Here is a 27,415-nt window from a genome sequence, read left to right as displayed (position 1 = left end):
ATTATGAGCTTTTTAAAACTAGATCACGACATGGAGAGCGTTTCCTGTGGCTCAATGCCATATATTTTTTGTGGCTTTTTGCCGTATAACTTACTGATATCTACACTGATATTATTTGATTCTTATATTTAACATCGCATGAGCGGAAAGAATGAATACACAGTTTTGGTCATTGAGCCACTTTACGCGTATTCTATTGATGCATATGCCTCAGTATGCCAATAGGAAATGCTATCAATTACAGAAACAAAAAGGATAATGAATTTATTTGTTTTTCAACCACAACTTTTCATAAGATGTAAAATAAGAGATATGGTCAACCGAGAATTGGTGTTCCGCAAAATGGTATTCGGCGAAATGGTTTGTAATGATGGCGAATATTTAAATGCTATCCGCTTTATTTTATCAGGCTAAGCAATGGGGAGAGTTGTTTTCTTCTTTACTGTGAGGAAAATTTGTATATTAAAACACCCATGAACTTCCCAGAAACTTGCAAAACTCAAGATTGTGAGAAAGGGCATCCGTGATTCACGATTTATGTACAACACAGTTTAATTTGTGGCAATACGAAGTTTGTCGGGTCAGCTAGTATTTAATAAGAGAGGTGTGAAAATCAGTACACGTCGAATATAGATCTGACCACAAGTGAGGGGCCAATCTATCTATCTACCAATCTATCTCCGAACGATTGAATATGAAATGCTGTATTTCGCAAGCTATACCTAAGATGGTGGACCCATCAGCGGGATATATGTATTGCGACCCCGGTAAGCTCATTTGCCACAAAAACGAAAATGATTATAAATCACTGTGGCGAAATAAATCCCAACGAATGATCCGTCTAAAAAATTCTATAGACTCAACCAAAATTTGTCTCAGTGAATGTAACGTTAGGCTTCTTACAGTTTTACTTAGACTATGTTAGGCGCCGTTTATCCTTTTAGCATTCGACCAGCCAAACATATTGACTTCATGCATATTTTACGATAAATTTGCGCTCTCTTCCGGAGAAGAAAAAAGCAGAGCAAAATACAACATCTTAGGGTAAGAAGGGCAAAAGAACCATACAATATAGTGCCATCAAGCTGTGTGATTGATGGATTTCAAATTGCTGACTCGTTTCCCGATGATCTGCTACCGATAGATAAAAGTTATTTCTCTTACGCCACCCCATTAGTTGTTGAGAAAAGGGAAGGAAAAGTGAGCATCAAACAAATATTGTATTTTGGACTTAAATCTTTCGATCGATCCAATTTTGTTTGACTTCTATACTGGAGGAAAAATGATGTTATAAAAATGCGTTATATTAAAATTATCACCATATGTCAAAATAAAATCTTGAATTAATGGACCATTCATTCTGTTCCTTGACCTAAATACGTCGTATTGAAACGCTCGTTAAATGCATGCATATATCCACATTAAATCAGTAGTAAATGTCACTGCCACTACCAATCAACAATCGCAACAATAAACATTCCGACCGATAAGTGACCACGTGGCCCCATCGTTGCAACTCACTGCGCCGTTCCAAGGAGAGTTTTACGTCGGCCGAAAGATTTTTACGACAGGCAGTGGTTTTTATTGCAGTTCGTATTCTTGCTGTTTCCGGAGGGTCAGAAGGGCAGCTTCCTGTTTCCTAATGCCATGGCATGTGCCGTTCATGCTCTGCGGTGAAAGCCAGTTGGTGAATGTCGACCGCTGGGGCATCTGCAGTGAAGCACCAGCTACGAATTTAGGTTACGAAAACGTTTCCCAGTGTTGTAATATTGTAATAAATTCATTGGCAGTGGCCTGAAGCACGTTTTATCAGCACGTTCTAAAATAAGTACTTATGTTGAAATTGTATCGATTACTCTCATGACCCATTGACCAATAATTTCTGCGTGGTACATACTCATAATTTATCGTAATTTTATTTGACATGAGCACTTTAAAAGTCAACAGAAAATATTCAGAAATATTATATTCATTAGAGTAGTAGCTACTTTACTGCTAACTTCCACCTGAAGCACAATTCTAACAACGCGACTTTTAACCGTAAACCCCACCAGGCGAATCATTACTGCCATGACCTGTAGCTTGCAGACGTATGCCGGAATTCCGAGCCAAAGTCCCACTACAGGACAATTATGCTCTTGGCATAACTACAGCCGCAGGCCTGATGATGTAGCCTGTGTCCTTGTTGCCGGCAAAGTCATTGACCGTAAATAATTCATTCGACTATTCTCCCACTGAACGTTGCATCGAACTGCATGTGTATGAAGGAAGATGCAAACTTGCGTACCCAACCCAACTCAACCAACCAGCCAGCAGCGAATAGGAAACTTAGCTCTGATATATACAGCCATCAACAATGCTCGAAAGTGTTTGCTCAAATAGGAAATGTCGTCTTTTCAGGCCAACGAAGCCATTCGTTGAAGATGCTAGGGACACTACTAGGAACGTAGCAGAAATTGCACCAGTACCTAGTAATTGAGGTCTTATTGTTTGGAAATACTTTTCAATAGAATTAATTACAACAGTTGCCTTACTAGGCTGTAACTATCGTTGATGAAGGGATATGGGTGTACAAAGAGAAACAATATCTTCAGCAGTTACAATGCTGTGCCAGAGTAAGTTAATTAAGTTATTGAATATTGATTTAATGGTTTCTCTTCTTCTGTTAAACATCATTGTGTTTCAATACACGGAATTACCAAAATCATAAACGGATTAGACTTTAGGGAGGTGTTTCTTGAAATTGTTTTTCACATCCATCTTGTGATTTGTTACTGAATCAGATTATTACGTATCAGAGGATTTTCAATTTCGAAGACTATACTTATTGAAAGCAATTGTTTAGAAATTATTTACTCACTAAAGTAGAATGTTTATATTAGTTTTCTTTGCCTCAATGTATTCACGCATGTCACTAATAAAAATTTTATATATATTTTTCTGACGCATGACTGCATTCAATAGGAAGGTAAAACGAAAATTTAAAAGTAGAAGAATGGCCAGGTTTTGAACCCTAAATAATAACTGCTTCTCGATTTATTGGTTTTTCATCTCACGACAAGGAACTAAATTCCTCCAATTTACTTGGTTGCTGGCTGCCGCTCTACCACTACCATCCCTTGGAAACCGTGCACTCGCCGCCAGATGTCGTTTCGCCTAGTCTAACTATCTTGCGGGAGGGGTGGTAGACCCGGTAGCCGTCAAGTACACATACTCTGCATTTACAACCGAATCGTTTTGGTTTCGAACCTTAGCAAAATGCAGGTTATTCAATGTCAAATAACTTAACCAAGACTTCATTCTTAGGCCCCCATTACCCTTCCTTCACATTAAATTCTACCCTTCCCCTTTGGAACTTCTTGACAGTACAAGAAAGGTCACTATCATAGTTAATAAGTTGCACATAACCACATCAAGCATTTACTCTTCCCCAAGAAAAAGAGTAGATAAGAGTACTGTTCAGAGGCGAAACCTAGCCCTTGACAGAGACAGCTATAGCTGGATACAGTATTGAGTAGACTAACGAGTGGGTGTAGTAGAGCAAGCTACAGGAAGGATAAACCCAAAATACCACAAGCCTACATAACCAGCGTACGTATTCGTCCGGCCTTAGTCACTTTTGAACATTGGATTGATCGTAGACTTACGCGAATTCATGGTTCATCCTCCGCCTCCATACTCCGTTCTCGTGAACGCCGCTAAAGATCGTTCTAACCACTCTTCTCTCGAAAATTCTGAGCACGCACAAATCCTACTCGAGCATTGTCCACGTTTCATGACCCGCAAAGAACTACTGCTCTAATAGGGTACACTTTGTACAGGGACTACGTCTGTTTAACCGCAATTACCTGTAATGCATCACACGACCACGCCTCTGAACCTTTCGGCTGGTGTCATTGTCGCAGCCTTCAAACAACCAGTGAGCGTTTGCAGAACAACGGACATGAGAGACCATCACCTTGATGAGGCGCTTCCTAGGGTTCTGGCATTCGAATGAATTCAACAATCAGTTTGATCAGTTTCCCAGGAAAGCCGTTCCAGTATATAATTTTTCATAGATTTTTGCGATCGATAGTATCATATGCTGCATGAAAATCAATCGGGGCCCTTTTTTCACACCATTTTGGAAGATTTTCGGCCATTCGTCAACAAAGCCAATAACTTCCCATAAATCTACTCGCAAGTTGTGAAACTAGGCGGAAGATAATTTGGGAGAACACTTTATAGATTGCATCGAAAGCGATGAACGCATGATAGTTCTTAGAGTACCAGTTGTTCAACCTAATATTTTTTACAACTAATAAAAACAAACTAACAAAAACTGGAAAAACACACACGGTAGTGGTGTGTTATCGAACAGGCCGTTCTATCACTTTCTAACCTGAGTATGATAACTGTCTATCTGGAAACAATAGAAATAAAGGGCAGTCATCCAAAAATAATTACCGTCGGTGAGGAAGCGTGTGGTGCATATAGGGAATGATAGAATTGGAGCAACAAAATTGGATCTTGGACTACCAATACTAACGGATGACGGTAGCTTAACGCAAAAAACCTTCGGGTACCAATCGAAAGATTGTGGGTTGAAATTCCACCTGTCATTGCACTCCCCGATATATTTTGGTCCATATCTCGAATTTCCAAGTTCATCCAATTTACCATTATGCATCATACGCTACTAGCATACTTTCGCACCTACTTTCCACGTTTGAATATTCGGAAACACACCTGGAGGCATCCAAATGGAGACTCTAGCTCTCAGATCGATCATGTCTTGAATGACGGTCGACACTTTTCGGATGTTATCGATGTACGGTCTTTTCGGGGACGACCAAATATCGACTCTGACCACTATCTCGTAGTGAGTAAGATTCGCGCAAGGCTGTCGAACACGGCGAAAGCTCGCACTGAGAGGACGCTGCGTTTCAACATCCAGCGGTTAACGGCAGACGTCGTAGCAGTGGAGTACGCCAAGAAGCTTCACCAACGAATCGCAGAACAGCAGGTAGAAGAAGAATATATAAATGGGCTGTGGAGGAACATCCATGGTGCCATCCAAACAGCTGCGAGAGAAGTGGTAGGCACGACGCGTGGAAGACAGCGTAACAGCTGGTTTGATACCGAATGCCAGATAGTGACAGATGAAAAGAACCAGGCCAGGAGTCGCATGATCACTGTGGCAACGCGTCAAAACAGAGAGATACAGAGAGACTAGAGCTGCGGAAAAAAGAATCCATCGTCTAAAGAAACGCGAGTACGAGGAGCATGTGCTCGCCGGCGCCGAGGAGCGATACGCCAGCAACGACACACGGAGTTTCTATAAAACGGTGAGATGCAGGAATTTTGCCATCCCTGTGATGTGCAATGATAGAGCTGGCAACCTGCTTACCGACAAAACGGCGGTAGCAGCCAGGTGGAAGGAGAACTTTCAGACACTATTGAATGGAGAGGTAAATGCGGAGATCAGCAGGAACAGGATAGAAATTCTAAGCAATGGTCATGCTGTGGAGCCACCAACACAGGAGGAGGTTAAGAAGGTAATCAGTGAGCTGAAAAACGATAAGGCTGCTGGGAAGGACGGTATCCCGGCTGAACTTCTAAAAGCGGGGAACGAGCGGCTGTACGAAGCAATCCACCGGATCATTGTCAGGATCTGGGAGGAAGAACAAATGTCGGAGGATTGGTTGGATGGCCTCATTTGCCCAATTTTCAAAAAGGGACATCGAAAGGAGTGTAAAAACTATCGAGGAATTACGTTGTTCAATTCTGCCTGCAAGGTGCTTTCCCGTATCCTGTTCTGCAGACTGAGACCGTTAGCGGAGTCCTTCGTCGGCGAGTACCAACCTGGTTTTCGTGAGGGTCGCTCCACGACGGATCAGATATTTACCCCACGTCAGTTGCTAGACAAGTTCCGGGAGTACATCTTGCAGACACACCATCTGTTTGTAGACTTTACAGCGGCGTACGATTCAGTTAAACGAAATGAGCTGTGGCAGATAATGCTAGAACATGGTTTTCCGACGAAACTAGTTACGCTGATTCGTGCGACGCTGGACGGATCCAAATCATGCGTGAGAATAGCGGGTGAGACCTCAGCTGCTTTCGTGACGTTGGATGGACTGAAGCAAGGGGATGCACTCTCTAACCTGCTATTCAACATTGCCTTGGAAGGTACATTACGAAGTGCAAACGTGGAAAGGAATGGAACTATCATCACGAAATCTCACATGCTTCTTGGTTTTGCGGATGACGTCGATATCATCGGAATCAACCGTAGAGCAGTGGAAGAGGTCTTCAGGCCTTATGAAAGGGAAGCGGCGAGATTGGGACTTACCATTAACACCGCCAAAACGAAGTACATTGTTGCTGGTAGGGAACGTGGGAGCTCAAGTGGTTTTGGTGCTGAGGTGGAGTTAGATGGGGAACGATATGAAGTAGTGGAGGAATTTATATACCTTGGTACACTCGTGACATGTGACAACGATGTAAGCCGCGAAATGAAACGACGAGTTGCAGCCGCGAATCGGGCTTTCTACGGATTACGTAGCCAGCTGAAGTCCCGTAGTTTGCAAATTCGCACAAAACTGGCGCTCTACAGAACACTAATCCTCCCGGTGGCCCTTTACGGACACGAATCATGGACGCTAAAGGAAGCTGATCGGCGAGTGCTTGAGGTTTTTGAGCGTAAAATTCTGCGATCTATACTTGGTGGCAAAATGGAAAATGGAGTGTGGCGCAGACGCATGAGTCACGAGCTGTACCAAGTATACAAATATGCTGATATAGTGAAGGTGGCCAGAATACCCGATGAAAGAGTAGCCAAAACTATTTTTCAGCAGAGAACCAGGAAGAGGCTGTAGACTCTGAGGCAGACCCCGCACCCGGTGGGTGTGTGCTGTCGAAGACAATGCACGTTCAGCTGGTGTTCATGGGGATTGGAGAACGGCATCGGCACCCTGGACCGACGGTACTGGAGGACCATAATTCGTTCGGCGCGGGATCGGTACCCGAGTAGCACACTTTTGTCATTTCTGGTTGCTGTAACCTATTCATGACTGAAATTAGTCATTATTCGGTTACCACAACTTGTTTATAACAACTGTGCTAGTAGGGTAACGGACCGTTGCCACTAAAGTAAAGTAAAGTAAGTAAGTAAGCAACATACGCTACTTTACTTCCCAAAAAATGAGTTTTACGTTCGACTGCGTATCAGTCGGCGACAAGTACAAACTAATAAAAACTGGCAACCTGAGTTGTAATCCTCCAGTAGCCGCTCTGTAACCCAAATTTATATTATTAGCCGGTGCAGACAAATAGCCAGCTATACCGTGCTTTTAAAAGGTCTGGACCGATCTCATCCTTCCTAGCCAATTTATTGTTCATAAGCTGATTGTTCTTCATTTGTCGCATCCAAAAAAACATTCTCCCCGCCGCCATGGTTCGCTGGTAGGAGCTCGGCAAAGACTTTTATAACTTTTGAGTTTTGTAAACGAAATACAACTTGAGAAAAAAGAAAAAGAAGACAAAATTTTATTTTTTAATCCCTCTTTTCTTCTTCTTTTTCGATTTTCTCAAGCTGTATTTCATTTACAAAACTCAAAAGTTATAAAAGTCTTTGCCAAGCTCCTTCCAACAAAATAAAAAAAAAGTTTATTCCAATACGTTGTGTAGTTTCTGAGAAAAAGATACATAAAGTTTGAAATTCGTGGTTTTTCAGGAGCAGCGTTTTATTCCGTCGAGGTTGTTCCACGCCGCATTGGAATGCTTATGTGTGTGATCGTTTTTCAGCCACTTCCCGTGGTCGGATCATTACAAACTATTACAAGCGGAAAAGATTGCAAAATCAAAATCTGAAACAAAAAAATAATGAATTGGTTTATGTCCCCTTAAGTCAATTTCCATATTCTGCGCAGATTCCGGACGCTCGACCGCTTTAATGGAATCACTCGATTATGTCGTTAATGTCCCCAAAATTGGTTCCAACATGCAATAACTCGTGACCGCGTTCGTATAGAACGTTGCGGTCTTTAGGAAAGTTATTCAAATGATTGCAACTTTCAAGATGGTATGGAAAATAATGGAAAATCGACTCACTACGTGGCGCTAGCGTGTATATAATATCCTTGTACAGGCTGTAGCATTCGCTGCTGACTATCTGGAAAGTTACGGTCTTCGGAAAGGTTATTCAAATGACTGGCCACCTCTGAGATGTAATCCTGGTATGGTGAGACAATTCCGAAATACTACAATCTAACGAAACCCAACGAAATCCAACGAATTGGTTGGAGCCAATTAAATTAATTGCTATATGCTACGTAGACTCCATTAAGACGGTTTCCATTAAGGCGATCCTTATTAGCGATATTATTGGGGGGATTGCTGTATGAGACTTTAGAATGATTTTATTCTTAGCACTCTCCACATTCTTCTTTCACACTAAATTCTGCAATTACCAGCAATAAAGCCTCTTGACAGGGTAAGTTATAAGAGTAATACCGGACAAAGGTGCGTAATAAAGACTCTTGGCCAAGGATAAATTATAACTTGTTCCACTACCTGGTTCTAGATTTAGATTGGTGATGCAAAGAACACTCTCACTCTTAGTGCTGAACTCTGTTTTATCAACCATAATGCCTCTGGTCGGGGCTAGCAATAAGAATGGTACTGGCTCAGGGTGCGAATGAACCCTCTTGTCCGAAGGCAAATTAAATTTAGCCTCCACACTTCCGGGTTCCTGTGAACGGTTGAAAAGTAGTCAAAAGAAAAAAGAAGTGAAAACACCGATACTTAAGCATAGGTATTAACCAGTTCGCTCACTCTATAGCGGTACTGCAGGAAAAAAACAAAGTGCGGACAGCAGAAAAGAAACCTGAACGACATGACAATAGATCAAAATACTGGTCGGAGTGATAATGCTCATACATCATGTTCAAAGAGATAGTTCACTGATTCGCTGTTGATAGCTGTTTTGATGGCGTTACAACACAGGCCAGCTTGTCCTTTTCCAGTAGCGCAGCGACTTACTACGTTATGGTCATATCTTTGGAGGCAGTGAAGGTGATAAATCTTAGGCCCATTTCGTTAAGCAGCAGATGTGTGCTGAACCCTCCGATCACCGATGTGTATTCCTCCTGCTGGCCGACCAGGACCTTGAAATCCCAAATGACATGATTTGGGCAATATGATCGCAGTAACGCTCTAACTGTGCGTAGAATTCCTCCGTTTCATCATCGGGCCTTCCGAGGTGAGTCCTGTGCACGATGAAGACGCTTAAGTTGAAGAAACGAGCCTTGATTCTCAACCTTTATATTCCGGGACTACTTGACCACCTGTTGCCGCATCTCGTTCACTACCATGAAAGTTGTACCAGGCTCGTGTCTTTTACCGTTACTCTTGTAGATGATGGGACCACCCCTGAAGGTTCGTACCGTCGAGCCCTTCCAGTACACGTATTGCAGCGCTATGACATCGAAACTGTAGCTCTTCGGAGAGCGCTTGGCTAATCTTTTAGAACTTGAGTGATGTTCGAAACTAATTTACTTTGCTACAGGAGTGCCAGTGAGCTTAGAACCTCTTTGAGTAGTAGCTCAGTTAGTGAGAGAATAGTTTTGGATCTATCATATCGCAAAGGTTTAGTCCGCATTCCGTTCACGAAAAGTACGGAATAAAAGCTCGAATATGTAACAATTATTTAATAAAGTATTTAAGCTTAAGACAAAGCAATGTTACTTCTATTCATTGTCAGCCACGTTAAATCGGCCTTTACAAAAGCTTCGTCAAGTTCAAAACGCTGTGAATTTTGGATTCGGTGCAGCTGCGATCATTCCAAAATTAGTCACAAAATATTCAGAAATCGGCAGTCTTACTTGTTACTTCTTACTTCTAGCAGTATAGAGCCGGGTTGACTCTTGCTGTATCAAGAATTTCTCTCCACTGTACTCGGTCCTGGGCTACTCGGTTCCAATTCGTTGATCGTCTCGAAACGCGCAAGTTGGCTTCAACCTAGTCGAGCCATCTGGTACGTTGAGCCGATGTTTTCCCGGTACCGGTGGAGTTCTTAAAGTGAACGGATTTTACTGGACAGTCGTTCAGCATCGTTGCGACGTGGCCGGCCCACCCTAGTCTCCCAACTTTCACCAGGTGTTCATACACCTACGCCACTCTCCGCTTTTCGTTTGTTCGTTTGTTTGTGTGAAGTATGTCTTCTGTAAGCAAAGTTAGAGTCTCAAGTCCGTAGAGTACTACCGGTATGGTTAGCGTTTTGTATATCATCAGCTTTGCTTATGCTTGATCGAATGCGTATGAATGGTGTATGCGTATGCTTGATCAAAGCGCCTTGCGGAGCGAAATGTGGGCATGACTTCCAGCTGGAATGCGTGGTTTAATCTCCACACTCGTATAATTATCAGATAGTTGAAATCCCAAACTTATCAACTCATCAACTACTTCCTGTTCATCGTCGTCAAAAGTTGCTGTCCGTGGGAGGCGAACATTGTTTTCTCTGGAGCCACTTTCTACCAGATATTTGGTTTTCGTCGCGTTTATTTGTAGCCCAATCTGTTGGAGATTACCTTCACCGCCCCAAGTATCAGCATCTTTGGCTCGAGCAGCACGTTCCTCCTCGAGCATCGCCCCAAGGTTTCTAGTAATGGTGTCGAGATCATCTGCGAAGACTACGAGTTGGCTACTTTTGCTAAAGATCAATTCCTCTGGTTTCGATACCCGAACCCCGTCAGTAGCGCTGTTGAATAATATACAGGACAATCCATCCTCTGCCGCAACCGTTTGCGCGATTCGAAAGGACTCGAAAGTAGAACACGACTCGCCCCAAGGTAGCTTTAATCAGCTATCTCAGTATGTACGAAAAACCGATCTCGTGCATTATCTGCCATAGAGGTCGCCCTTTTTAAAGATGGAACAAACCACACATTCCATCCACTTCTCAGGCATCAGCAGCTTCTCGTCCTCCTTGCAAAACGTTAGAATCATCCAGTAAATTGCCGTTGCTAGTGGTTCTTTGCCGTTTTTGTGGAGTTCTGCCGGGAGTCGGTACTTGTCGACGACTCTATTGTTTTTCAACTGACCGATTTCTCGCCGGATTTTTTCGAGATCGGAAGCCGGCATACTGTTATCGTTTATAGGCGCTCCTAGGTTAACTTCCGTTCCGTTCCGTTTACTCTTTACTCTTTACTCTTTACTCTTTACTCTTTACTCTTTACTCTTTACTCTTTACTCTTTACTCTTTACTCTTTACTCTTTACTCTTTACTCTTTACTCTTTACTCTTTACTCTTTACTCTTTACTCTTTACTCTTTACTCTTTACTCTTTACTCTTTACTCTTTACTCTTTACTCTTTACTCTTTACTCTTTACTCTTTACTCTTTACTCTTTACTCTTTACTCTTTACTCTTTACTCTTTACTCTTTACTCTTTACTCTTTACTCTTTACTCTTTACTCTTTACTCTTTACTCTTTACTCTTTACTCTTTACTCTTTACTCTTTACTCTTTACTCTTTACTCTTTACTCTTTACTCTTTACTCTTTACTCTTTACTCTTTACTCTTTACTCTTTACTCTTTACTCTTTACTCTTTACTCTTTACTCTTTACTCTTTACTCTTTACTCTTTACTCTTTACTCTTTACTCTTTACTCTTTACTCTTTACTCTTTACTCTTTACTCTTTACTCTTTACTCTTTACTCTTTACTCTTGTGGTGTATGTGTGTGTATGTGTGTGTGTATGTGCGTGTATGTGTCTATGTGTGTATGTGTGTGTATGTGTGTGTATGTGTGTGTATGTGTGTGTATGTGTGTGTATGTGTGTGTATGTGTGTGTATGTGTGTGTATGTGTGTGTATGTGTGTGTATGTGTGTGCATGTGTGTATGTGTATGTGTGTGTGTGGAACGCAACTTTTCTATCGCCTGTTTCTCGGAGATGGCTGAACCGATTTATCCGCAGTTACTCTTGTTTGAAAAGTATTATTGTCTAGTATATCACTATTTAATTGTTTTGTGGTCCGACATTTCGTTTAAAAGTTATAAGCAAAAATGTCAAAATTACGTCAAATTTTCTCCGTAACCACACAACCGATTTCAATGATCTTAGTACCAAATGATAGCTCTTGTTAACGCTAAATTTTTCAGGAATTTTTATTGAAAACAAACAAGTAGTTTAAAAGTTATGCTTGAAAAACCTGTTTTGACAAGGTAATATTTAACGCCTGTTTCTCAGAGATGGCCAAACCGATTTATGTGCTAATAGTTTCATTTGGCAGGTAATAGCCGGATAGATCACTATTGAATGATTTTTTGATTGGACGTTTAATTTGAAAGTTATGAGTAATCGTATACAACACATTAAAATTTCCTATAATTGATAACGATTTCATCATAGATAATTTATCTAGTTTAAATTGACTGAAGTTTTTGGAGCGTCTTAGTAGAATACGAAACCTAAAAATAAAAATAAGAAAACTTATCCAATTTAATTCTACTATGTGTATTTTATTCAATGACAGATACGTATTTCGCCTACGACTTGCAGGCTTCCTCAGTGTCTGTCGCAATAATTTCTCATACGCAATAATTTCTGTTTTATTTGTATGAGAGTCTTTATCCTCAAGGCATTATAAAATAAATTCATGCCTCCAATAACCCTCACATTCCAAATTTGGTTCCATTTGCTTGATTAGTTCACGAGTTATGAGGAAATTTGTGTTTCATTTGTATGGGAGCCCCCCTCTTAGAAGTAGAAGGGGTCTCAGTACACCGTAGAAAGAAATCTTACCTCCAAAACCCTCCACATGTCAAATGTGGTTTCTTTTACTTGATTAGTACTCGAGTTATGAGGAAATTTGTATATTATTTGTATGGGAGCCGTCCCCTCCTAAAGAAGGGAGGGGTCTCAATTCACTATAGAAAAAAATCTTGCCTTATAAACCACCACAAGCCAAATTTGGTTCCATTTGCTTGTTAGTTCTAGAGTTATGAGGAAATTTGTTTTTCTTTTGTATAGGACCCCCCCTCTTAGAAAGGGAAAGGGTCTTAGTACACCATAGAAAAAAAAATCCTGCCTTCTGAAACCTCCACATGCCAAATTTGGTTCCATTTGCTCGATTAGTTCTCGAGTTTTGAGCAAATTTGTCTCTCACTTGTATGGGAGCCCCCCTTCTTATGCCCTCCTTAAAATTGGTCTCCAACCCCCCGTAAAATTGCTGGTAATTTTATCTATCCAACGACATATAAATTGATCAGTTCCGTTCAGTAGTTTAGTAGTTATTAGCATTTGAAATCTTTCATTCAAACGTTACACTTTTATTTTCGTTTTCACAAAGTGCTACCCAGTCCCAGTATAGTAAACAAAGACGTAGTCCTACGTCAAAACAAAATATAATTAATAAAAGCAGTAATTTTGTGATGGAACATGACCAATTCTATTGCATAAAATAAGAAACAAAAATGTGAAAACATTTGGATTTGAGACACTTTTACAACAAATTTATTATAAGTTTCAATGTCCACAATAAAAAATGTTGTAAACGCATTGTTTATATTACAGAATTCAATGTAAATTTTTTTACGGGTAGTTTCATGTCCGTAAACTTGACTCTGAAACAGGATCAGAATTCTGTACAGCGGTAACTTTGTGCAAGTTGGCAAGCTTTGATGGCTACCGTAGACTTGGATTTGGCAGAGTAATTAGTGAGCATCTTCGTATTCTCGTTCTCAAAGGCCTAATAGACTCCTCCGCGGTCCCTCGGTCGATGATTTCAATGTCATCTGGCAATGAGACTTCCATATTTTCTCTTCGTATTATGTACATCGTTGTACATGCTTTTGTAATTTTGAGAGAACATTCCGTGTTTCAGTTCATCCAAAGTCACGAAAGTGTATGAGGATTCTTCCGCTATTTATACGCATAATTTTTTCCGTTTTAAAATCTTCTAACTAACCCCATTCTGCTTTGCTTCAACTTGTGCCTTTTGATGATTCAGTGCAAAGATATCGTGCTCACCGCAAGGCGCCTTATTTTAGAAGAGCTCCAGGAGCTGAACTATAGCAGCTATTTAAATACCTTTTTTCAAAAACAAATTGTGTTAAAATACAGCCAAGAGCTACTGTAAGATTTATATAAATATTCACTTTAATCAGTTAAAAGGTTTTCTCTAAAAAAATTCTAGAAAAATCCACTTTTTTAAGCCTCCTAACTGTATATAACCCCTTAACCTTCGGTTACTCACACTGTTGTATTTTGTACAACACGCGTAGGTTTTTGAATGCCATATTGTTTCTATAAAGTTACAAATCGTTGTTTAACTAACGTATATTCTTCAATTAACTCGTCATGAGTAAAATGTCATAATTATTCGATGCATTAATACTCTAAATTGTTGGGAAAATAAATCAGCATTAACCGACATCACAGAAACGAAGCAATCGGCATGTGAGGTGTACCGCAATTGGCTTCAACTGGAATTTTCTCCCGTTGCTTCATGTGGAATAATGATGTACAGATGCAGCAAATGTATAATGTTTAAAATGTATCCATTTGTTGGTAGTCGAGAAATTCGGGGTCAAAATTAGGGTATTTTTTATAATCAAAGTTCTACAGTTCCTAAACAAGCAAACATAGAGGTATACTGTGTTCACCAAAATTGTGTATTTTTACTATTTGTACAACTCTGTAATACATGAACAAGTAATACAACACTTACAAAAAGAGCTAAATTAGAATATCTGATTTTACAAATTCATATACTAATTTAGCTGATTTTGTAATTCATCAAGAGTTTTCTATCTTCGCTGAAGAGATAGAAGGTTACCGTCTTCAGTAAAATTTCTTGTAATAATATACTCTAAAACTTTGCAGAACACATTAATGTGGTATATTGAAACTGAAGAAAAATATTTTTTTTATTTCACGTTTAGGGGGATTAATCAAAATTTAAATTCTGCCAGACGATAGAGCTTTCAATTTCAAGAAACTCTTCCAAAGGTACCGTAAACCTAAAACTAATTTTTCTCAGTCAAAACTCCAGTGCGCACGTTTTTTTTTTGGTTTTGGGCTATTGTGCGTGCGAGTGTGTTACAAAAGTTGGCGCGAGTGTTCGAGGGTTAATATCTTTTGACCGGCAAAACTAATTTTTCCAAATTTTGTAGATATATTTGCAGCACTAAAACCTCTGATTTGATGGCAAAATAATTTAAACTACCTAAAAATAAAAATAAGAAAACTTATCCAATTTAATTCTACTATGTGTATTTTATTCAATGACAGATACGTATTTCGCCTACGACTTGCAGGCTTCCTCAGTGTCTGTTTTCGAACCTGAGTTCGAAACCTGAGTTCGAAAACAGACACTGAGGAAGCCTGCAAGTCGTAGGCGAAATACGTATCTGTCATTGAATAAAATACACATAGTAGAATTAAATTGGATAAGTTTTCTTATTTTTATTTTTAGGTAGTTTAAATTATTTTGCCATCAAATCAGAGGTTTTAGTGCTGCAAATATATCTACAAAATTTGGAAAAATTAGTTTTGCCGGTCAAAAGATATTAACCCTCGAACACTCGCGCCAACTTTTGTAACACACTCGCACGCACAATAGCCCAAAACCAAAAAAAAAACGTGCGCACTGGAGTTTTGACTGAGAAAAATTAGTTTTAGGTTTACGGTACCTTTGGAAGAGTTTCTTGAAATTGAAAGCTCTATCGTCTGGCAGAATTTAAATTTTGATTAATCCCCCTAAACGTGAAATAAAAAAAATATTTTTCTTCAGTTTCAATATACCACATTAATGTGTTCTGCAAAGTTTTAGAGTATATTATTACAAGAAATTTTACTGAAGACGGTAACCTTCTATCTCTTCAGCGAAGATAGAAAACTCTTGATGAATTACAAAATCAGCTAAATTAGTATATGAATTTGTAAAATCAGATTTTCTAATTTAGCTCTTTTTGTAAGTGTTGTATTACTTGTTCATGTATTACAGAGTTGTACAAATAGTAAAAATACACAACTTTGCTGAACACAGTATACCTCTATGTTTGCTTGTTTAGGAACTGTAGAACTTTGATTATAAAAAATACCCTAATTTTGACCCCGAATTTCTCGACTACCAACAAATGGATACATTTTAAACATTATACATTTGCTGCATCTGTACATCATTATTCCACATGAAGCAACGGGAGAAAATTCCAGTTGAAGCCAATTGCGGTACACCTCACATGCCGATTGCTTCGTTTCTGTGATGTCGGTTAATGCTGATTTATTTTCCCAACAATTTAGAGTATTAATGCATCGAATAATTATGACATTTTACTCATGACGAGTTAATTGAAGAATATACGTTAGTTAAACAACGATTTGTAACTTTATAGAAACAATATGGCATTCAAAAACCTACGCGTGTTGTACAAAATACAACAGTGTGAGTAACCGAAGGTTAAGGGGTTATATACAGTTAGGAGGCTTAAAAAAGTGGATTTTTCTAGAATTTTTTTAGAGAAAACCTTTTAACTGATTAAAGTGAATATTTATATAAATCTTACAGTAGCTCTTGGCTGTATTTTAACACAATTTGTTTTTGAAAAAAGGTATTTAAATAGCTGCTATAGTTCAGCTCCTGGAGCTCTTCTAAAATAAGGCGCCTTGCGGTGAGCACGATATCTTTGCACTGAATCATCAAAAGGCACAAGTTGAAGCAAAGCAGAATGGGGTTAGTTAGAAGATTTTAAAACGGAAAAAATTATGCGTATAAATAGCGGAAGAATCCTCATACACTTTCGTGACTTTGGATGAACTGAAACACGGAATGTTCTCTCAAAATTACAAAAGCATGTACAACGATGTACATAATACGAAGAGAAAATATGGAAGTCTCATTGCCAGATGACATTGAAATCATCGACCGAGGGACCGCGGAGGAGTCTATTAGGCCTTTGAGAACGAGAATACGAAGATGCTCACTAATTACTCTGCCAAATCCAAGTCTACGGTAGCCATCAAAGCTTGCCAACTTGCACAAAGTTACCGCTGTACAGAATTCTGATCCTGTTTCAGAGTCAAGTTTACGGACATGAAACTACCCGTAAAAAAATTTACATTGAATTCTGTAATATAAACAATGCGTTTACAACATTTTTTATTGTGGACATTGAAACTTATAATAAATTTGTTGTAAAAGTGTCTCAAATCCAAATGTTTTCACATTTTTGTTTCTTATTTTATGCAATAGAATTGGTCATGTTCCATCACAAAATTACTGCTTTTATTAATTATATTTTGTTTTGACGTAGGACTACGTCTTTGTTTACTATACTGGGACTGGGTAGCACTTTGTGAAAACGAAAATAAAAGTGTAACGTTTGAATGAAAGATTTCAAATGCTAATAACTACTAAACTACTGAACGGAACTGATCAATTTATATGTCGTTGGATAGATAAAATTACCAGCAATTTTACGGGGGGTTGGAGACCAATTTTAAGGAGGGCATAAGAAGGGGGGCTCCCATACAAGTGAGAGACAAATTTGCTCAAAACTCGAGAACTAATCGAGCAAATGGAACCAAATTTGGCATGTGGAGGTTTCAGAAGGCAGGATTTTTTTTTCTATGGTGTACTAAGACCCTTTCCCTTTCTAAGAGGGGGGGTCCTATACAAAAGAAAAACAAATTTCCTCATAACTCTAGAACTAACAAGCAAATGGAACCAAATTTGGCTTGTGGTGGTTTATAAGGCAAGATTTTTTTCTATAGTGAATTGAGACCCCTCCCTTCTTTAGGAGGGGACGGCTCCCATACAAATAATATACAAATTTCCTCATAACTCGAGTACTAATCAAGTAAAAGAAACCACATTTGACATGTGGAGGGTTTTGGAGGTAAGATTTCTTTCTACGGTGTACTGAGACCCCTTCTACTTCTAAGAGGGGGGCTCCCATACAAATGAAACACAAATTTCCTCATAACTCGTGAACTAATCAAGCAAATGGAACCAAATTTGGAATGTGAGGGTTATTGGAGGCATGAATTTATTTTATAATGCCTTGAGGATAAAGACTCTCATACAAATAAAACAGAAATTATTGCGTATGAGCCATATTTTTGTAACAAGCGGTAAGCTGTGAAAGTAAACTAGTAAAATCTCGGAGCAAAAGACAGTGAATCGACGTCGCTAACTCACGTGTCAGTTTCCATTCATCTCAAAAGAGAAGGACATACTTAAGTTGTAACCAATGACCATTTTAATGACCACAAGCGAGTTAAAGTAAGATTTTTGAAACATGTCAAACTACGCATAATCTTATTTAATACAATAGTCTGTGGGCTGGTCATTTATAACCATTTCAACCTCTATGATGCACACAAGTGATTTTTAAAAGAAATCTCTTTGTCTGATTGGTTGCAGGCCTTGTACTAACTTATGAACCCCCGTCCACGTATTTTCAAAGCGACCATTGCATTCAATAAAGAATTGAATTTGAATATTTCGCTCTTCTCTGTTCAAAGTTCAATTGCAGTTCAATTGCACTAACAGATTCTTATAAACATACATATGCCAGAAATGCAGTTTACATTAGTCCTTGATCTAATGATCTGATGAGTCCTACGTCACCCTTTCGTACAACCCTTAGGGCTGCATACCTTGTAGTTTTTCCGCTTTAAAAAATACCATGAAAGGACGATAACTGAAGATGAAACAATACAATAAACTGGAGTGGACTATAATAAATTGGATTGGTTGGTTAACTTTTCTGACGATAAGTTTTATTGTTTTTACTGTATTTTGTATCCTACTGTTACAATAATTTTTATCTTCGAGCTATGGTTAATTTTTTTCCGGGTAGGACACTGTAGGAAGTAGATAGATAGGTGGCCTTATGAAATGCGTATCTGTCGGAATAAAATTCATTGTAGAATCTAATGTATCATTGAACACAGCTGGTTTTAGAGTGGAAAAAACTTGCTTTGTATTCTAGTAAGCCGCATCCGTACATATGTCAAATGTGATTTACTGAGTAAATGAATAATGAGAAGTGACCTGGTGACGAAAGAAATCAAAAGTAAGCACTTGTGTACTCTAAAGTCGAATGTATTGGATTACGTTTTTCGTTGGTTCATCATTTCCCCGTCTGCAAATCTAGAAATCAATCTATCCGAACTATTTTTCTTCTTTCAACTTCAAGATTGAGAATAGCATGAACCGATTCACTCGCTACACCAACGCTAACGGCAGTTCACGGAAAATCGTGCTGACGGTATTGGAGAAAATTGTTTACCTTTGGCATATAAACCATGAAAATAAATTGGAAAACGCCGACACGTCTCGCGCTTCCTTACACAAAAGCAAATGTTATGCATAATTACCACTTATAAGATGACATCCCGTATACTTTGATACCGCCGAACAAGATGCTATGTTGAAGCTAGGACTTCCATCATTATTAATCTTTCTTTCCAGCTATGAAAGGAAAACAGGGTGTATGAAATATTCTCAAACATGACGTTGATTATGATTGATGGGCCTCTAAATTGCTAACTACATTGTAGTATGGCTGCTCGGAAGCTTTTTATATGAATAAATTGAATTGATAGCATCGTTGCATGATGCTGCGTCATTGGCTTTGTCACCAGACATTGCTGGTGATTCATACGAAACACTTTGGGCCGATGTCTACAAATTATGTAACATAGACCGGTGCCTCATTTCAGTTGCATCAGATATAGTTTGAATTTATTGACATTTCTGACAACTCTTTATTCCCAGAACAGTCTCAAACGAAAGATAAAAACTCAAACTGAAAGCGTCCCCCAATGTGTACTACATTTTATCCTAAACAGCTCTCAAATAATAACAAGACCGACTAGTCTCTTGCTTCCCCATTCCAAATTTAGCATTCAAATTGCTTCATCTTCAGTTCAGTAGCAAATTTCGTTACTTACGAGATCGGTGCGGCGCGTGTCAAACACTCGTCCTGCTGCTGCTGCTCCTGCTGGCTGGTGTCGACCAGCTATCAGTGATGGCATTGCTGTAACCGACAATGTATTTCAATGCAAACTTCCACCGGGGGGAGAGTAGGATTCACTGTGGCCACCGAAAGCCGCGTCATTCATTGCGAGATAAGTTTGTCATTTTTCCCGGTTTGAAGGCTGCTGCTGTGGGAAACCGGCTTTCTGTCCGCATCAGCGTCCCATTGAACGACGCAAAAGGGAGCATTTGTCAAACAAAATTAGTATGCAAATTTCCGATAACAATCCCGAGAGGTAAGCAGCCATGCTTGGCGAAAGCGACAAAACGCGACGGAAGTTCCATCTAGCAAATGAAGGCAATTTTAAATTTTGTCACAGTTGGAAGCACAGCGATATATATTTTAAAAGTGTATAGAGTAAAGAGTAACGAGTAAAGAGTAAAGAGTAACGAGTAAAGAGTAAAGAGTAAAGAGTAAAGAGTAAAGAGTAAAGAGTAAAGAGTAAAGAGTAAAGAGTAAAGAGTAAAGAGTAAAGAGTAAAGAGTAAAGAGTAAAGAGTAAAGAGTAAAGAGTAAAGAGTAAAGAGTAAAGAGTAAAGAGTAAAGAGTAAAGAGTAAAGAGTAAAGAGTAAAGAGTAAAGAGTAAAGAGTAAAGAGTAAAGAGTAAAGAGTAAAGAGTAAAGAGTAAAGAGTAAAGAGTAAAGAGTAAAGAGTAAAGAGTAAAGAGTAAAGAGTAAAGAGTAAAGAGTAAAGAGTAAAGAGTAAAGAGTAAAGAGTAAAGAGTAAAGAGTAAAGAGTAAAAAGTAAAGAGTAAAGAGTAAAGAGTAAAGAGTAAAGAGTAAAGAGTAAAGAGTAAAGAGTAAAGAGTAAAGAGTAAAGAGTAAAGAGTAAAGAGTAAAGAGTAAAGAGTAAAGAGTAAAGAGTAAAGAGTAAAGAGTAAAGAGTAGGATTGGGCGATACCGTATCGATACCCGCGATATCGATACTCGAAGGCCGATATTTCGATATATTTCATCGATACTTACGACGTCGATATTATGCTAAATCGATAATTTCATCCCGATACTGTTTTGATAAAGCGGGATATGCAGCTAAAAATATAAGCTAAAACTAGGCCTGGATATACTGAAGAAAGCAATATTTTAAAGATTTTTTCTGGTGCTGTTTTCTTTTCAGGTACCTACTAAGCTTAATTCTCAAATTTACTTTATTGGAATTGACTCTTATGCAAAACCTTGAACAATGTCACTTACATGTTTAATGCTTATTGAGCAGTAAGTGCATACGATACGCGATTTTCAGCAATTCTTACCTGACCAGAGAGCACAGAGAGTAGTATTGGGCGTTGACGCTATTAACAAAGACTTTCCAGCTTTTTACACGCCATAATAGCGGTGAAAGTGGTAGGGGTGGGACAGAGATCGAGAAGAGCTAGAACCGGAAAGGAGCAACTCCCGGCGAAACTCTGTAGGAATGGCCAAGAACCGCCAGCAACGACACATCACCGGATGGTTTGAGGGGTTTGGGAGAGGGCAGCCGGACGAGTGGACTTAGGGTGTGGTTTGTCCCATCTCAGATAGATTGCTGTAATTACCGCAGCATAACGCTAGTCAAAGCCACCAACAAAGTGCTCTCCCAGATTTTGTTGTGTCGTCTATCCCCGGCAGCAGGAGAGTTCGTAGGGTAGTACCAGGTGGGCTTTATGGAGGCCCATGCTACTACCGATCAAATTTTTACTCTTCGGCAAGTCATCCAGATGTATCGGGAGTACAACCCATCATATTTTTGTGGATTCCTGGGCAGCATACGATTTAGTCGGGCGCGAACAGCTGTGGCAGGTGGTGCACTAGTGCGGTTTTCCGTACAAAGCGACGTATCCGAAATAGAGGTGTTTTTATTGATTAATTTTATGAATCCCTTTTTTGTGTAGCATTTCCTAATCCCAAAATGCCGCCTTAAATAGTATCGATAAATCTAATATCGATACTTCATGAACGATATATCGAAGGCATCGATAAAGCGGCGGATTTGATATTGATATTTAATTATCGATACTTTCGGGAATTTTGCCCAATCCTAGTAAAGAGTAAAGAGTAAAGAGTAAAGAGTAAAGAGTAAAGAGTAAAGAGTAAAGAGTAAAGAGTAAAGAGTAAAGAGTAAAGAGTAAAGAGTAAAGAGTAAAGAGTAAAGAGTAAAGAGTAAAGAGTAAAGAGTAAAGAGTAAAGAGTAAAGAGTAAAGAGTAAAGAGTAAAGAGTAAAGAGTAAAGAGTAAAGAGTAAAGAGTAAAGAGTAAAGAGTATAAAACAAAAACGAATTAGTAGTATTCAAGCCTATATCATTTAAGTGCTGCTCCTGAATCGTTTTTTATTCGTGATGAAAATGAAAAATCAATCAACTCGCTTACAGAGCGTTTTTTGTTGTCTTTTTCCACGTGTCAACCACGAACGGTTCAGCAGAACGGAAGCGCATAATCGAAAACAAATTGTGGCACATACAAACACATGTTGAAAAACAACACCAACCAAAACACCGCAAGCGCCGTCCGTCGCTTTCACAATCATAACTTTCCTGCTGCCTATTGTTGCTTGTTTGCAGGCCAATAAATCAGAGACACAATTCGATGGAATTTTAATTATGTTCCACGGTATGTAAATTAGTGCGAATACATCGCTGCATAGCGCTTCAATATTTCCGTTGTGGGTACGGCGCGTGGTGCACATTCACATTTCTGCCATTTCATCGCGGGGAAACTCAGCATCGTACGGTCAGAACAGCCACTTTGAAGAATGAAAATGTGGAACGTTACTCGAATGGTTGGAAGGATTCACGGTATGTTTTCCTGTGCTCTAAATAGGAGGGTATTACAGTATAAATAGCAGTACGTACTTAGAAGTGCACAAAGAAATTGTGATGCTGGTTTACCACGTTAATAAAAATTGTCAATTTTTAGATTTATTTGTCTTGGCAGAACAGCATTTTCTAATACAAAAATTTGCAACTTTATTAAATAAATAATAAATAATCTACACTGATTTGATTTAAACTGTGGTTTTATAGAACTGAAAAACTTTCTGGCATGTTGCATTTCCCTTTGAAACAATTCACATCAAAAAAGAATCAACATTAAAAAACTAGTCAAGGAGACTAACAAAGCATTCGCAACCTTTTCCCCCGAAGTTGTAACGCAACAGCTAAACTGGGTTTGTTAGATGATCAAAGGAAGTAAAATGACACTCACAGCTCTAGATGGCATCGATACAACCCCTCGGTGCTTGGTGCTCGGTGCCCAAAGTTTGCTGCTTTTCCGTTTCCGTTTCCAACAGTAGGTACACTAATCGGCATCCAGTTTCCAGTCGGTAAGCAGAAAATTGAACTAAATTAAAAACAGCAACTTTGACTGCTGCAGTGCAATGCTTTCAGTCTATCTCACTCGTCGGCAACTCACTCGAACGTCATCCGTTTCCGGTCGGAAAAGCTGATCAGCTACAAATAAATAATTCCACCCCGTTTGAGAGCCAAACGACAAACGACTGTTGCTTGCCTTCGGCTGCCGAATGGAAAGTGTTAGAGAACGGGAAAACTACAAAAGGACGACCGAAGCGAAATGATCACCACGCCAGAGTAGGTACGATTCATTTCGGGTTCAATTGTTTTAGTTTTCAATTAAATTTCAATTCGAGACACAAAACAATTTTCCACCACAACGAATAGCTTTGCAGCGAGTTGAACGCATCCGCTCGGTGGCGCTCGGTGAACCAGAGAGCCTGGCTGATCGTCACGATGGAAACTGTACACGACAGCAGCGCGCTAGCGTATCGGCAAAGCGCTATGTAGTCTGCAAGGACGCGGACTATCGCATCGCATCGATACAATGCAATCTCGCTTCATGTCGTTTGTCGGGACTCTGACTGAAAATGAGATTTTGAACAGCAAAATCGTCAGATGACAAATAGATCGTATTACAATTTGCTTCCGCTTACGAAATGTTTCGTTGTTGGGGTGCTGAAATTGGTATCGAAATCAACCGTGCATACTATGGGTTTAGTATTTGTTTTGTACAAGCATTCTAGTGTTTCTGTTATCTTCTACTCGCTAGGGTGATCATTCAAGAGAAAAATGATTAGACCGATTTTGACTTGGGACTACGTTTTATGTGGGGTGTCATTCATTCCAAAAAATCTAAAAATTCCAACATAACAGAAAATAGTTTGGTTTTAAGTTAAAGGGTGTCCTCGTTAAAATTGCAACACACAAAATTAATTCACATAATTCGATTGCCATCAAACTTTCAGGCATCAAGTGAAACAATTGAACTTAGATTTAGCGAACTTACTTTGGCCTTAACCCTACCCATGATATTTTGACCCCCCCCCCCCCCCCCCCCCCCCGGCATTTTTTTCGACAATTGCATTTGACCATTTCAATAGTTGCATGCACCGAATAAACTTCCATGTGCGAATGGCCTGATACCATGAATTTTGCGCGTAATAATTTGATATCTTTCACCTGTCGGAAAATTGATTTATTCATCATAAAATTCACCGTCCGGTTGCAGGTTACTTATAAGATCTTGGATGCAGTATCTAATTTCATATGCCCCACGTCGAGCTTTAAAATCGTCCCATGAAAAGCAGTGCGCTTTATTTGTACCCGGTAGGTCACAAACGGACCAAGCCGTCTATTTTTACTTCTGCATTTACTTATGGCGAAGGACTACGTCTTCCAGCAGGGTGTCATTCCAAAATTTAGATTCAGGTGAGCGTCACGAAATAATAAGATTTTGAACGCTAGTTGCTCAGCCAGTTCTGAACGGTTCTGAGTGGTTTGTATATCATTCGAATAATAAAAGGTGTGGCAATTGTATAGTAATCATTACAACATTGTTTTTTTATTTGTTATATATTGAAAACCAACGAAAAGCTTCAAGGTCAAATATTTCGTTTTCTTCGTGATCGTCTGGCTTGACAGGCAGGAACGACAGTCAAAAACACCATCTGTTTACTGTGAGCTCGATTATTTTATATTTAGAAAAAAACTACAAGGTATACAGCCCTAAGGGCTGTACGAATGGGTGACGCAGGACTATATCAGACCATTAGATCAAAGACTAATGAAAACTGCATTTCTGGCATATGTATATTTATAAGAATCTATGAGTGCCATTGTTTAAATAAATGTTTAAAAGAGAGCGAAATATTCAAATACTTCATAGAATGCAATGGTGGCTTTGAAAATACGTGGACGGGGGTTCATAAGTACAACGCCTGCAACCATTGAGACATAGAAGAATTTTTTTAAAAATCACTTGCGTGTATCATAAAGGTTGAAATAGTAATGAATGATCAGCCCACAGATTATTGTAGGGGATTGTCCCCTCTTGTGAAACGGTCCCGGTTGTGAAACACCCGCAATTTTTAACGTTTTTATTATCCTAGTACAGACAAGTTACTACCAACGTCTAGTCTCATAGTAATATAACTTTTGAGCAAACAACGGTCAAACTTCAACATTTACAATACTTTGTAGGAAAAGTGTTCAAAAAAACACCCAAAAAAGTTTTTTCGCATGTTTTGCAATTGATTATTTTGTGTACCAAATGGAATAAAAAAGCTCAGGTAAAGGCATATAAGCGAAGTTTTGGACCTTTATTTCATCACACAGACAAATTTTGGGGGAAATAATTGACTCAAAAAGTAATATATAATTTTTTTGTAATATGGCTACCGCCCCGGTTATGAAACAGTCGAGTTCCCCGGTTGTGAAACATCTAGAAAATCAATTATTTTATACTTCAATGATCGTACATTACTTCAATTGGGGCTTTACGAGTTTTTATGACAGCAGGATTCATTTAGGTTTAGCAAAAACTCAATTCTTTGTAACGTATGTAACAGGCCAGTGCATTTGAAATGCGCCAATGCATTCATTGCGATTCAGATTTAGGTGATTAAACGAAGAAATTGATTAATGATTTTGTATTTTTAGTTTTTTTATGAATAAATGATTTCAATTTTTGATTTTTCTTCGATATTTCTATATTTTATTTTCTTTTCTAAAGATTTCACGAGGTGTTTCACAACCGGGTACACTTTTCTTTTAGCCACAAAAAACCATGTTTTGAAATTTTGCTACAACTTTTGTGTTTTAAACAAAAACCATATACTTCCTTAGGCAAAAAGATAGGTATACGTTTAAACTTTCCAATGCTTTAAAAATATTTAAAATTGGATGATTCGATCAAAAGTTATGGCCAAAAAACAAAACCTGTTTCATAACCGGGGACATATTAAATATGATAATGCGTAGCTTGACATGTTTGAATAATCTTACTTTTACTCGCTTGTGACCTTTAAAAGGGCCATTAGTTACAAATAACATTAAAGCCAAAGCACGTTCATCGCAATTATGATGTGCCATTCGGATGTCCTTCTCTTTTGACATGAATGACATCAGGCACGTAAGTTAACGGCATTGATTCACTGTCTTTTGCTCCGAGCAGGTTTTACTAGTTTACTTTCACAGCTTACCGCTTGTTTCATAGTAGAAAATATGGTACATACGCAAAAATTTCTGTTTTATTTGTATGAGAGTCCTTATCCTCCTACCACAGAGGTGAGGGGTCACAAACCATCATAAAATAAATTCATGCCTCCATAAACCTCCACATGCCAAATTCACGTGCCAAATATGGTTCCTTTTGATTGATTAGTTCTCGAGTTATGAGGAAATTTGTATATTATTTCTATGGGAGACCTCCCCCCCCTCCTAAAGAGAGGAGTGGAGTCTCAATTCACCATAGAAAAAATTATTGCCTTCTAAAACCCCAATATGCCAAATTTGGTTCCATTTGCTTGATTGGTTCTAGATTTATGAAGAAATTTGTATTTCATTTGTATGGGAGCCTGCCCCCCACCCCTTTTAAAAGGGGAAGGGTCTCAGTACACCATAGAAAAAATCCTACCTTCTGAAACCCCTACATGCCAAATTTGGTTCCATTTGCTTGGCTGGATCTCGAGTTTTGAGGAAATTTGTGTTTCATTTGTATAGGAGCCCCCCTCTTATGCCGTCCATAAAATTGGTCTCTCGCCTCCTCCATAAAATTGCTGATAATTTTATCTTTCCAACGACATGTAAATTGTTCAGTTTCGTTTAGTAGTTTGGTAGTTATTAGCATTTGAAATCTTTCATTCCAACGTTACACTTCTATTCTCGTTTTCACAAAGTGCTACCAAGTTCCAGATAGTAAACAAAAACGTAGTCCTACATCAAAGAGGTAATAAAACCCCCTCGTCCAACAGATTGATGATTCTTTATGACTTTCACTTGATGTCTGTGCTCGGGAAGCAAGCCAGAAAAAGTGATAAGTCCTTTTGTTCAGTGTAATCATAGTCAATGACACTCCTCAAACAGACATAGGGTAAGGAACGAGTTAAGCAGTG

At 38.9% G+C, this 27,415-nt stretch overlaps 1 protein-coding gene across 1 annotated transcript in view; it reads right to left on the bottom strand.

Moving 5' to 3' along the window:
• Positions 1-1,581: 1,581 nt before the first annotated feature.
• LOC128736153 (uncharacterized) overlaps positions 1,582-27,415 on the bottom strand; it is a 63,682-nt gene continuing 37,848 nt past the window's right edge. The window contains exon 2 of the mRNA XM_053830633.1: positions 1,582-1,710. Within this exon, the coding sequence (XP_053686608.1) occupies positions 1,582-1,710 (129 nt within the window). The remainder of the gene's footprint in view (positions 1,711-27,415) is intronic.

The sequence above is a fragment of the Sabethes cyaneus genome, chromosome 2, assembly GCF_943734655.1.
Source record: "Sabethes cyaneus chromosome 2, idSabCyanKW18_F2, whole genome shotgun sequence".
Taxonomy (NCBI): domain Eukaryota; kingdom Metazoa; phylum Arthropoda; class Insecta; order Diptera; family Culicidae; genus Sabethes; species Sabethes cyaneus.
This window is presented reverse-complemented; position numbering and strand designations above follow the sequence as displayed.